This window comes from Myotis myotis, unplaced genomic scaffold, assembly GCF_014108235.1.
Source record: "Myotis myotis isolate mMyoMyo1 unplaced genomic scaffold, mMyoMyo1.p scaffold_m19_p_5, whole genome shotgun sequence".
In the NCBI taxonomy this organism is placed as follows: domain Eukaryota; kingdom Metazoa; phylum Chordata; class Mammalia; order Chiroptera; family Vespertilionidae; genus Myotis; species Myotis myotis.
Genome location: NW_023416357.1, coordinates 12,081,240 through 12,095,067, shown reverse-complemented (window position 1 = coordinate 12,095,067; position 13,828 = coordinate 12,081,240). Strand labels below are relative to the sequence as shown.

At 42.1% G+C, this 13,828-nt stretch overlaps 1 protein-coding gene across 1 annotated transcript in view; it reads left to right on the top strand.

The window, feature by feature from the left end:
* Window positions 1-13,250, top strand: part of SEMA5A (semaphorin 5A) — a 400,911-nt gene extending 387,661 nt beyond the window's left edge. Inside the window, exons 20-23 of the mRNA XM_036309681.1 lie at window positions 586-741; window positions 2,114-2,161; window positions 6,980-7,191; window positions 8,713-13,250. Coding sequence (XP_036165574.1) covers window positions 586-741; window positions 2,114-2,161; window positions 6,980-7,191; window positions 8,713-8,832 — 536 coding nt within the window. The 3' untranslated portion in view covers window positions 8,833-13,250. The remainder of the gene's footprint in view (window positions 1-585; window positions 742-2,113; window positions 2,162-6,979; window positions 7,192-8,712) is intronic.
* The last annotated feature ends 578 nt before the right edge of the window (window positions 13,251-13,828 follow it).

Genomic DNA, 13,828 nt, shown 5'->3' with positions numbered 1-13,828 from the left:
CAATGAATTCTGCCTAAAATATAGCCTGACTTTGAGATATTGATTCTACAGAATTGTTTTTATAAGAGAAGAGAACGCTTACATTGTAGGTTTCTCAGGAACTCAGCAACCGGGCTTTCTCGTAGATGCACCTATTTCTCTTGCCCCAGCGCTGAGGCCTGTGGGAGTCTCTCAGGAAAGCCTGTGAGGGCTGCTCCTAGCAGAGGAGCATTGCCCTGATGGAAATAGTGTCTGCCTTGATGATTTCTGTTCCCCTGCCACTGACAACCTGTGCACAGTTGGACATCAGTGATTAGCTTATTGAGCGTCTAATTCAATCACTTTAAAGCATTCAAATAATGTGGTTTCAGCAAATGTAATTCTAGCACATTATTTCAGGTCAATGATATACCAGTTCTTTTATTCATGCTCATGTGTATTTTATCTACTGGGCTTTTAAGAAGATAGGAGTACATCTTATTTATATACAGGCCCATTAAAGCTGATAGGAGGGCATAAACTCATATATGTAACATGACAGTGCTTCCAGGGTGATTGATCTTAGTGCCTCTTGCTGCCTCTTCTCCCCGCTTCTGGTTACTGCAGAGAGCTGGTCGGAGTGGTCAGACTGGTCGGAGTGTGATGTGTCTGGAGTCCAGGTCCGCGCCCGCCAATGTATCCTTCTGTTCCCTGTGGGCAGCCAGTGTTCTGGAAACACCACGGAGAGCCGGCCATGTGTATTTGATTCCAATTTCATCCCAGGTAAGGGCAGCGTGTGAGCAAGATCCCTGCCCACAATCCAAGTGGAAATGAATCATCGGTTAGAGTTGCAATTATTCTTTGAGTTCCCTTTTGGTGAAACAGATGATTCTGTCAACTCTTGTATTTTCAGGGTGATTAAAGTAGAGGTTTATAGGTAGCTGCAAGTTTAGACTTAAATTTAGCCTGTGCATTTGAAGATTTTTTTCAACCATAGACATTGTTAAGCACAGTGTTGTTTCTACAATTTATTGACTATAACACATGTGGAAGATTTTGCCCAAAAAAATGCAAGTGGAGCATTTGGTTATTTTAATCATTAGGTAAAATGTTTTGTCAATGCTTGTGTGCATGTGTTTGCACAGAGAAGAAGGACCATTTTCTTTATGAAAACTTAATGTATTTGGGAAGGGGAACCCATTATGGCTCTTATCTTGGAGAAGAGGGGACTGGCCCTCTTGCCACTGCCTTTTCCATGTCAAATCAAGTTGTTAGGTGGTCACCTGTCACCTGCGCACTATAGGTCTGGTGTATATACTGACATATCATTTCACACATGCCTACTGTGTGGCTTAGGACTGAGATGTGGACCAAAGCAGAGACAAACCTTTTACAAGGCAATAGTGGGTAATAGCTTATCTTCCTCCATTTATGGAAGAGATAATGTTTTAGAGAAAAGTATAAGCTTTAGCCTTGTAGGGCACTTCAGTCATGTATGGTATAAAGTTGCAATGTTTATTGTTGTTGTTTCCCTTTTAAATTATAGATATATTTTTTATTCTTGGTGTCTAAGGGAAAATCAATACAGAGAGAATAATGTTTCTGGCATCCTGAAATGGTGTTTCATTGTGTAGGTGGATTTCTCCTCACAATGGTGTCTCCCATTGTGGCATAGCAGAGCATCAATGGGCTCTGAACAGGGACTTATTTGTTCTGGCCATTTCCTTGGAGCTCTGGTGGATCAGTCACCTCTGCAGGGACTGTGACAACCCAGCTTTGATGAAACAAAAGATCTGAGGCAGGAACACCACAGGCCAACACCATGGGGTTCCACAGCTGGCAGGATGTATTGTAACTGAAAATCCGCTCATTCTCTGGTCTCGTTTTGAAGCTACTGCCCTGGCTGTAGCTCAGGGGACCATTGCATTTTCTACCTGTGATAATGAATCTCACCCCTTCCCAATCAAGATGACCTTGACCAACTGCAGCTCAAGTTGGCTGAACAAAGAAACAAATATAATTTTTAAAAATCAGGTTTTTGGAACTTCAACTCACATAAAACTCAATATCATTGGACATTTTGTAAATGAATCACTGATATGATATTTCTTCCCAATACCCTTTACACATTGTGATTGGATTTTTCTTTTTCCAGAAGTATCCGTGGCAAGATCTAGTAGCGTAGAAGAGAAGAGGTGTGGGGGTAAGTTCTTCCTTTTAACTACAGTCTAAGTGATTTCTGATATTTTCTGCTCTTTGGCCAAATGATGTTTCTATGTTTCTGCTGTTGGCAAAAAACAAAACAGACTGGAGAAACTCCTGGATCCCAAGCACCTTCTGCTTTGGTAGTATACATGCTAAGAGTCAGCGTTTGACATCTGGATTAGTGGTTCTCAAGTGGGGTCCCCATATCAGCACCACCAGCATCACTTGGGACTTGAGATAAATACAGATTCTCAGGCACCACCTTGAGCTGAAGAATTAGAGCCTGTTTGAGTGGGACTGGGCACTCTGTGGCTTAATAAGCCCTTCAGGTGACTGGTGAATGCTAAGCTTTACGAATCCGTGATCTTGATATCTTAATACTGTATAGGTACTAAATATAGATATTAGACTTCCCATGAGTAAAACAGTATTCCAGCAGTTTGTTTATATTTATAAATCCTGGCAGCCAACCGCAAATCTTCAGACTGATGGAATGACAAAATTGTAAGGGGCATAAGGTTCTACTGGTATATCTCTAGAGGAACATTTTAAACTTCCCGGAACCCTGAATGACAAATATCAACATTCTCTGGTTCAAGTCTGTGATGAATTCAGACTTTACCGTGTATGACTATCTTGTCTGGAAGGGAGGGATTGACTGTCTATATATCCAAGCCCAGTCCCTGTCCACCTTTGCCAATCAATACCAACAGTCTTGTCGTATGTGTGTATTCAGACTGAAGACCTATTAATAACCACCCTTACCGTAGTCCACCCACCAGGGGAGTCCCAGGCAGCTCAGCTTATGCTCAGGTGGAATCTGGAGCTTCTACACATATTTTAGGAATGTACTTACCATTATTAACTACATTTAATAAGAGTTCACTATTATATCCTTTCTGCTTAGTCGGCCATCTGGTAACCTATTCATTCAGTGATCTTTGCTGAGTGCCCACCCACTCTGTGCCAGTTTTATGAGTGGACTGAAAGAGCCCCCTGGAGCAGACAGTCATACCCTCAGAGGGACAATGTCTGTCCTTGAGTCCACAGACTGGCAGTCACTAACTTGGAATCCAGCTGGAAGATGAATATATGCCACTTTAAATAAAACTAATCCTGAGAATTCCTTAATATTTTGATATCAGCCACTCCATGCCAGACACTGTATTAAATTACAAGAAGGATCCTATTTGATCCTCACAAAGAACATTCTTGTAGGTGCCAAAGTCCACAATTCTTTATGTAAAAGAAGAATTGGAAATAGGGAAGGGTTTTGGAACTGAACTCTTTTCATTATGTGGATGGGTCATATGGGGCATGTACTGGATATTACATAATGCCCTGCAGGGTCTGGGGGCAACTTCATAACTGGTTCCTTTAATGATGCTGCAGTGACACGTGGGTGAACTGAATATGCTAATGCTTCTGGCGGTTCTGGTCAGTTCTGCAGCAAACAGGGCAGGGCAGGTCATGCTTTGTTGCCAGGTAAGTGATGAGAAATCACTTTTCTGAGATTTTGGTGTAGGGAATTGTAGAAAATTATCAGCCATGGGTTTTTATCTGCATTTTATACGTATGGATTATGAGGGTCAGGGACATGAGACCCATGGTTGAAGTTCACGTTCACACAGGCAGTCAGCCGTGGAGCCCAGGTCATATCCAGGCAGTGGGGTCGCAGTGAACTCGAAACTTGGAGCACCAGAGGAAAGCATCCAGGAGGATTGTGTCTGGGGACTGGAGCCACAGCAGCCCTGGTCAGGTGACACTCTTGGACAACACCCACAGTCCAGGGATGTCTGCTGCCCTCAGAGGCAGTGAAGGTCCAGAGTGGTGGCGGTTGTAGGGATTGGTCCTGTCTTGAGGGAGGCCACCAGCTGATGTCTCTGCATACTTGGCAGTCGGTGCTCATTAGCCACAAGTTTGAAAACCACTTTCCTTCACTGGCCATCTCAGGGTAAAGGGAGGGGAGTCCTTCCAAGGCTTTTAATATACAGGAGAACATCATGCAATGCCCATCTGTGCCCTAAAATGCTGTTTCTATGTGTCTGAGCCAGGTGTGCCAAATGGCTGCCTAGAATCAAGATTTGAGGTGCTATTGATTAAATCATAGAAACTTTAATTACTCTGCACTATTCAAAACTAAGTCTTTTTTAAAAAAATATTGTTGAAGGTATTACATTTGTCCCCTTTTCTCCCCTCATTGACCCCTTCTAGCCCCCCCCCCACCCCACCCCGGTCCTTCACCCCCCTATTGTCTGTGTCCATGGGTTATATGCATACAAGTTCTTTGGTTGAAATCTTCCCAAAACGAAGTTTTTAGGCTACTGACATTGACATACCAGAATAGTTGGGTAAGAGGTCAAATGGATTTGATTGTTGGGCTGATATGTAAAAACAATAACGTCACAAGGATGTTTAGGGAGATAACATTGTTGTCTTTTTTTAGTTTGTTGCAAAAATCAATCACTTTTTGCACAGGAAATCAGGCAGTTGAATCAACTGGGTAATTGATTTCTATTCCGGCTTTGCTGACCAAAAATCCCAGCCAAAAAAAGCATATTCAAAGCAGAGAGTCAAACTAAGCAAATTCAAGAGATTTAATAGGCACTATTTTTCCTTTCTGCAGAAAAATGTGAGTCTTTTGAAATGTTTCATCTTAGAGAGCTATTTTTAGTTGCCTGTGACACACAGACTGTATAATCGTCATAAAGATGTCAGTGGCCCCAGCCTTCCCCAGGCACCTGTGGGAATGATTCATTTGATTAACGATGAAGTATCTGCATACGGATGGAGCCCTACATCTTCCATGTGTTATAATAAAATATGCTATCCGTGTGGCAGAAAGTACTTACATCCAAATCTGGCACCGACCCCAGAGAGTCTGAACCCTAAAGTATGAGGCAATGACAACACTGTGAAACCCACAGCTCCCATGTTACAGCAACACCTATAGTGGGCGCTTAGGGGAGCATCCTCGGTGCTTCATCCAACTGTCCCAGAAAAAAATCAGGAAAAGCCAAAGATTAATAAAGTCCTTTTACTTTGTCAAACCATTGGCCAAATAACCAAGAAGTGGAAACCTGAGGTGGATGGAAAACTGAGGTTGTGTTTTTGGAGTCTCAGTGCGGGTAGGAGCCTGTTAGCTGTGCTCACAGACAACTGAGTAGGCAGCCTCAGCACAGTGTCCGTCCCCCCGGGGAAAAGGATCCATCTCTCAGGAACCTGGGAACAGCTTGGAGGGAGAAGTCAGGGGTTGGGGACAGGCAAGAGGTACTCAGCGTCTACTGCATATCGTAGGTGAGGTGAAGTCTGCTTGAAACATCCTTGGTGGGGAGCCTGGGTGGTAAAGGTTCAAGTACTCCAGCACCTGGATGTGGGGGGCAGACCTGTGGCTCTCCTCTCCCTGAGTGCCCTGAGGGCTTCGAGTTGCAGCTCTGCAGACCCACCTGGAATTGACAGTGGTGCCCAGCAGGCATCGCCACTAGTTCCATTTGGGGCCCTGTGGACAGATAGGGAAGGGGAGGTATTGAGCTTGGGTGGCAATGCACCCTTTGGTGGCCAATGGAAGGCTCACTCAGGGGGAAAGCAGGGGAAACATGTAAATCCACAAGCAACTGGCTAGCCACATGGGGCCAACACAGCAGAAAAAGGCAGGTCGGCTCTGCTTTACCTAATTTTCCCTAAGCCCAGCTTCACCAGCTCTGCCCACATGTTGTCTGCAGTCTCTGAAAGGCTTGAAACTTTCATTGTAAAGTGTTTTACAAACACACCATGAATATCTGTTTTGTTGTTGTGGTGTCTCATGCTTCATGGAGGTCTTGCTTATGTTACCTTGCGGTCACTCAAGCCAGTACTATGCCACAGTCATAAATCCATGCCCACTCACTTTGCCAATGCTTTGTACTCCTAATTCAAGGAAAATAAGTCAGTCTATCAAACAGGAAAAAAAAATGTAAAAAGAGGGTCATTTCATGACCATTAAAAGAACATATGTTATTCCTTTGACACAAATCCTTTATTTCTTTGTAAGATCTCTACTTTCTTTATAACATCTCCAAAATACAATGTAAGTGAAAAAAAGTGGTACCCAGGGTAATATGTATGGGTGTGCACACACGCACACGCACACACACATGCACACACACACAGAAGTGTGCAGAGGACATCGGAAACGGCACACCAGAAAGTGGGTGTAGTAGTCCCTAGGAAAGAAAAAGACTTAGTACGTTTATATTCCCTTTTACACTTTCTGATGTTATATAAAGTGTTTATATTCATAATAAACATATAATGAAAACATCAGCATTATGTAAGTGGAACGCATTTTTAAGTAAAGTGAAATAAAGGGAAGGGGAGAGAGAGTCTGGCTTGCAGGCGAGCCGGGCTAGAAGCAGTGAACGCATTCTCCCTTTGCGGGAGGGACACGCAGCCCGTCAAGGAGCCTGGAGGGTATGTTTTGGACCTCTCAATATCTACCCTCCTAGAATCCTCATAGACCAGAGAGTGAGCTGCACTTGAAACTGAAGCACATTCTTGTATGAGCTTTACATTAAAAAATTTTAAAAAGCTTCTGCTAGTGTGTGAAGGTGACCTCCAAAAGTCTTGATTACGATGCATTAACTTAAAATATACTGTGCTTGCTTTGGAGAAGTGTTTTGGTGGCCATGCTATTTCGAAGGAATTGGCATATGATGTCTTTAATTCTGAATGGATATGGGGCTTTCCATTTCATCATTCTCTTTTCACCAAAGCACTGAGCTGTTGGCGTAGCATGTTCCTTTCCAGTGTAGCATCACTTTCGATGCTGTCTTCCCAGAGTTCAACATGTTCCACATGGTCGCTGTGGGGCTGAGCAGCTCCATCCTGGGCTGCCTTCTCACTCTCCTCGTCTACACCTACTGCCAGCGGTACCAGCAGCAATCCCACGATGCCACCGTCATCCACCCCATCGCGCCTGCCCCGCTCAACACCAGCATCACTAACCACATCAACAAACTGGACAAGTATGACTCGGTGGAGGCCATCAAGGTACGGGATGGGCAGAGGCCGCAGCATCCAGATGTGCAAAGAAGGCGGGGCCCTGGGGCTATTGGCAAAGCCTACCGGTGGTGGCACAGGTGACAGGGTGGGGTCAAGGTACCAGACTCTCACTCACAATGAACTGCCTTTTTAGCTTTGCTTTGCCCGTGAGCAGATGGCATCTCATATTGGGAATGTAGTTAAAAATAGCACATGGAAACAGCAACAAGTAAAATGCTGGAAAATATTAGGTCATTGGCCAGTGTCCAGCTCTGTCTCCACTGTGCCTTCTGCAGCCACACGGAAGTCATGCCAAATATAAGAGCTCCAGGCTGAGGACTGATACGCACTGGGCAGTGGTAATGAGGACTAGGGCTGGACCCTTTCAGGAATCACAGGGTGGCAAAAGTGTTACAGTATTATAAGACTGTCTTCAAAGAATTGTCAAGCACAGTGAAGGTCTGTGTGATGCAAAGGGCTGTGTGGCTGGTGGGTTTTTTTAAATTTCCCCAATGCGTGATTAACCCAGTGTTTTCCCCAGAAAGAGTAAATGATCAGTCTCTTCCTCATTCCCAGGAAGCAGGAGTGAGAAGGGTATCAGCACTGGAGCTGGCAGACCTGGGTTCATGAGTCACTTACCAGCTGTTATTCAAACTCACTGAGCCTTTGTGAATCAAACAGGGTGATTTGTATGAAATGCCTTGAACAGTACTGGGCAAAATAAATGCAGTTGTAATTCCAGGCATTTTGCATCATAGGTCAGACTACAAGTTAGTTACTCCTTTGAACCTCAGTTTCTTCATCTTTAAATGGGTATAACAGTATGTATTATTGACTGCTGCCTAGTCACTAATAAATCCTTCTAGAACTTTTTTCTAGAAGGAGAGTTAGCCTGAGCCTACAATCCTTCATCTTTATTTTGGACCCCTCAATATCTACCCTCCACCTGAGGTAGTTCAGCTCTTTGAAAGTGCAGATGCCTGTAGTGACTATTAAAGAAAAGAACATCAGTGGCCAGAATGCCTGAGGTAGACACCCTCTAACAAGTGCAGAAAAGGAAAATAAGTCTTTTGAAATTCCATGCATTTACTTAAATAAGTTCCATTTTTAATGTCTTATCCCTATACCCATTCAAGGTCATCAGGAAGCTGCTTAAATATCTACTCAGTTATATGTGATAACATTCTAAGTGAGCAGTGCTAGAAGCATTAAATGCATTCTCCAAGCGTTTGTTCATTTGAATTGGCCAGAGTTTTAGGCTTCCCTGAGGTTTAGGCATAGGTTTTCTAACTCTGGGGAACTTCCTGCCTACAACTCAAAAATAGGCTGGAAGATGTCAAAACTTGCCAACTTCATTCCAGTTATGAGGCAAATCCTGGTAAGGCCAATAGTGTGAGGAAGCAGGTAAGTGCGGAAACACATTTTCCAATAACAGGGCCTTAGGACAGAGTGTGAATTCAACATACCCATCTCCCAGTTACATTCTCTTCCTGAAATACTACTTACATCTTTTATTTTTATCTTTTGCAGGCATTTAATAAAAACAACTTGATCCTAGAGGAGAGAAACAAATACTTCAACCCGCATCTCACTGGGAAGACTTATTCTAACGCCTACTTTACAGATCTCAATAATTATGATGAGTACTAATAACGCTTACATTTTTGGCTTCTTGTAATTCCCTGGTTCCTCGAGGCCTGTGCTCCATGACTGCCCATGTTTCGGAGACTTCAGAGATGAAGTTTGGATACATTTCAAGTGCATTTCAAGCCAGGAGTGTCCCATTGCTGCCCAAAATAGATGTCCTTAAAAGCAACAAAAGTCTAAATACAACAATGTGAAAATCTGGTCTACAATACTTGTTGAATGAGCCATGGTGTGGAGTTATTTTTTTTTTTTATTGTGTTCAGTCCATTTTTCTAACAAGTCAATTGTTTCCTTGAGCTTTTTAATAAATGCATCGCCTACATTGGAAGGAGTCTTTAGGAATAGGAGCCTCTTCTTGCTTTTGAGCATACATCTTCATGATGTTTTAATTCAAGAAAATAGTTCACATTATATGAGAATACCCCTACACACACACACACATACGCATATACACACACATAGAGTGCTTAAGTCCATAGTATTGCTAAAATGAAGAATATGAATGTGGCCATACAGTGATTCACCATGGATCGCCCATCTTCTCAATCTGGAGAATACTGTGGAATTCTTAGAAGCAACTTGTGTGTTTGGACGTGGAATGATTCTTGCCTCAGGAAGCTCAGGATGCAACCTGGCTTGCATCTGCAGAGGCGGTTATATGAAGTCTGAGACATTCCACCCTTGGTCTTCATGAATTTCCTGTTACCACTCGGGGAGGCACAGACACGATGAAGGGGAAATTGTTCTGCAGGTTGCTGCGAAACTAGCCTTATTCTGACTTTTGGATTTCATGGCATTCCAGGATTTCCTGGCTGCACAGTTGGCTTGGGTGCCCACCTGTCTGGTCCATTGTAACGTCCTGGAGAGCCTGTAAAATAACCATTTGTTTAGCATGTGGATAGACTCCACACCTCCTCTCTCCCTGCAAAGAAAACAATTTTGAACATTAATGATGACACTGAAGAAAGTATTGAAAGTACTGAAATATGATTGAAAACAACTTTTTAAAATTTTCCATGTTACGGACAGTATTGAGAGAACTGACATTTATTGAAAGTCAACTTTTATTTCCCAGTATTGATAGAACTAATTGTGGTGACATGCCCCTACCAAGAGCATTAATTATATGTAAAGCTCGCTTTCTGCCACCCATCGCTGTACATAGTGAACTGCTCCCCAAATTCCCAGCTGTCATTGCTGCCTCCGGGTCAAGTGAGGGGGAGATGTTTAGCTCTGGTGCCTTTTGGTTTTAATCTAGTGTTGCCTTCCCATCCACTAACTCCCACTTCTCCTTGCATGGAGGCCACATTTCAAGATATACCTTGAGAAATTAGGGTATTTGGATGTGAGGTTGTTAATGATCCTTGTGGTTCCGAGCATTTTCGAGTGCTGTACAATTCAGAGTGATCCTCAGTAAGAAAAGAAAAAAGAGGATAAATTATTCACCAACAACTGATGCGTAACACATGACAGTTGGTTGAATAATTACTGAAAGTAAGAACAAGATTGAAAGTCATCATCAAATGCCTTGGGGCATTGTGGTAAAGGTGTGGGTGGACATTGAAATATGTTCTTATTGATCAATAAACCTTCAGATCTGTGAAACTATATAGTGTGGGCATTGAGGAACATAGACTTATTAGCATATGTGTATTTTTACCCTACCTGATTTGAAGAAACAGTTTCATAAAGTGTTGGGAAAATCTTATGTTCAGTAATAATTGAATTCAAAATATTCTCATATCTCCAAATTTGAAAAAATGACTCTAAAATAAAAATGTAAATGCCCGGTGGGCTCTGGGAGGCCTGGTAGATTTGCAAATAAATGGCATTCCAAGTCTTTGCTGTGGGGAGTTCAGTTTGCATCCCATGTATTCCTTCTGTGCTGTGTAGGATTTCTCTGTCTCTACATCGCATCTAGAGGTGCGATGTAGCCAGATGGTTCCCAATTGTTCCTGGATTAGATTTTCACTGGATTCTTCAACTCATATCATCACTCTCCTGTAAGAAAAATGTTCTCACTGTGTATCACGCTATCTGCTATTTTGAATTCCACCCCCTCCCCCATGTTTCCTAAAATGAAAAGGTCATTCTATTTCCCTGAGGAAAGAGGAAACTAATATTTCAAAAAAGCATCCTTGGACTTCAAGGGAAATGCTTTCTAAATGACATCAACATGGGTCTTTAATCAATCTTCTACAATGATTGGGGAAAACACCCTTCATCCACAACAGAATTTTCTTGTTGTTAATTACATAAATCTTTTTGTTTATCACTGCAAATAAATCACCTCATATGTGTTCCCTAACATTCTATTCAAAGGAAAATTATCCTGGCTTTTTTTGGCTTCTCTCTCTTTCTCTTTGTATCTTTCTTCTCTCTTTTTCTTCTTACTTAACAGGTTTCGATTGGTTTAGAATCCTTTCAGCTATAGTATAAGCATTTTAACCAGCTGCTTTTCTGTCACTGTTGAGCTCTTGCTAATGTGCCACCTCCACACTCCACCATGGCAGGAGCCCTCATGTGTGGGCTTTCACAGGGGCGCCTACCACTTCTACTGGGACCTCCTTCACACAGCAGCCCTTCTTTCGGCTGGGACGTTTGGGATTCCTGCCAAAACCTCTGGGGACACTTGTCACATTTTTTCATTTCTGTGTAACTTTTTTTGTTCTCTCTTCCCTCTCCTTTTTCCTTTTACTACAAGAAGCACAGTTATAAATTAATACTTTATGCTCGACCAAGCAATTTAATCCCACTAAAGGAACCTGATGTCAACTGACATTAATCACAGGTTAATTTTTAGGGTTATTTCTGGATACAGTTAAAGTTTGGCTGGTTTTCCTTAGGAAACGACTTTTAGTCTCATTTAAATTCTTTGGAAGTGGTTCCCAGCAGCGTTCCTTTCTCTAGACCAGACTAGTAATCATCTACAGTGCTCCAACATTTTACAGGAAAGAGAAAAACAAAATTCTCATACTCCCTTTTTTAAGGATGTATGTTACAGGTGCATCATACATATTTTTTGGAGCAGGTGGATCAAAGTTTTATTCAACGGTCTTATGTTGGTACATGCTACAGAAGCATCAGAAATGGAGACCTGTTCTCATTTGGATATAAAGTTTCATTTCCTTCCTTCCTTCCTTCCTTCCTTCCTTCCTTCCTTCCTTCCTTCCTTCCTTCCTTCCTTCCTTCCTTCTTTCCTTCCTTGTCATTGTTAAAACTGCTTCACAAATTCACATAGTTGTCCCTCTTAATTTAGGTTAAGAAATTAATGGTATTTTATCTGCTGCAGTTGATTGCTTTTCCTCTATACCATGACTATTGGCCAAAATAAAACTTGAACTTCCACACTTTGAAAGAAAGCACAGTCTGAACCTTTAATCTAAGCACCTACATTCACCACCAAACACCACCATAGAGCATCAGCAGAGAAAATGTACAAACTTGGTCCAGTGTAGGAGTCTTCAAAGGTGTGTAACAAAACATGCGTTATGCCATTTGACATGACTTTGGAAAATGTTATGAAATGTTAAAAGCCTCATTCTCTATTAATTTGCATTTGCTGTTTTATGATACAAAATAAACTTATTTGAGATTGTTTCATTTTTTAAAAGGCCATCTATATGTGAATCATGGTGGAGCTTTTTTAGAAGGAAGTAGCATCGCCTTCCCTTCATTTGAGTGAGGAGATGGAATTTGGTTGCCTTGTTGGAATGTTTGGGGATTGCTGACTATTTCCTCACCGGCCCAGTGAACATGCCACACTTTTCTTTCAGATCTTATATTCAATGTGAAATACAAATTTCCAGTGGTCTTCAATTTTGCCTTTCCTGTTCATCAATTCACTGGTCTTAAATGCTCCCTTAAGAGCTGTCCAGGTTGATACTTAAGAGAGTCATTTAATGACACTTGACAAATGCATTGCTTTCAAAAAATCAGTTGAAGACACCAATTGTGGCAGCCCAGGCAGGGAACTCATTGCCTATTTCATTGGGTCAATTATGGGAGTTTAGAGAAGGAAGGGGTGGGCAGGGGGTTACCCAACTAGTCAGCAGAAACCAACTCACATTCTCCAGCCTCAACTTTGAAGAAAACAACATAAGTTTAAATGAGCAGTTGCTACAGAAGTGAAAATGCCATGCTCATTCACTGCTCTTGGTAAATTGCCAATTCCTATAACCCAAACTTATTCATCTTTTTTAAAAAACAAGTCCATTAAGAATGTTTCAAAGTACTGCTAACAGTGCAACAATCTTTGTTTCATAGTAACCCCCTCCTCACCTCGGTCTGGGACAAAATAAGGGAATCTTGATTATGTACAGTATAAATTGTATTATATTTTTTGTACTTAGGTGTTATGTAAATAGTTTGTCTCATTCAATTGTATGTGAGCAGTGAAATAAAGCCTACCATTTAGGAAACAAGTTAGTGGCATTTTTCTTTGCATAGCGTCAAAGTCCCCTGCGTCCCCTGACGTGCTAAGGAGCAAGCACTACTCAAAGGAGAGCGCTTCAGCAGAGTGAGGCTGGGTGGCCGCCTGGGTAAACCCCAGCATATGCTCCTGTTGGTTCTTCAGACCCTGAAGCCTCTCAAGTGGTGGCAAATGCAGGGCCAACCAGCTTCATGATTCTGTGAAGTAAAGAACTTTCAGAAATATTTCTATGGACAATAAACATTGTGTGGCAAGGAAAACTAATCAGGTTTTTATCTTTTTAATAAAATTTTTTTTAATTTTTACCAGAGAGAAAGGAGAGGAAGAGAGAGATAGAAACATCAATGATGATTGAGAATCATTGATTGGCTGCCTTTTGCACACTCCGCACTGGGGATCTAGCCCGCAACCTGGGCATGTGCCCTGACTGGGAATTGAACCCTGACCTCCTGGTTCATAGGTCAATGCTCAACCACTGAGCCATGCCAGCCAGGTGCCAATCAGGTTTTTAATTTATAAGTAGCTGGTATCACATACTGTTGATGATTGAACTGTAAAATTTTATTA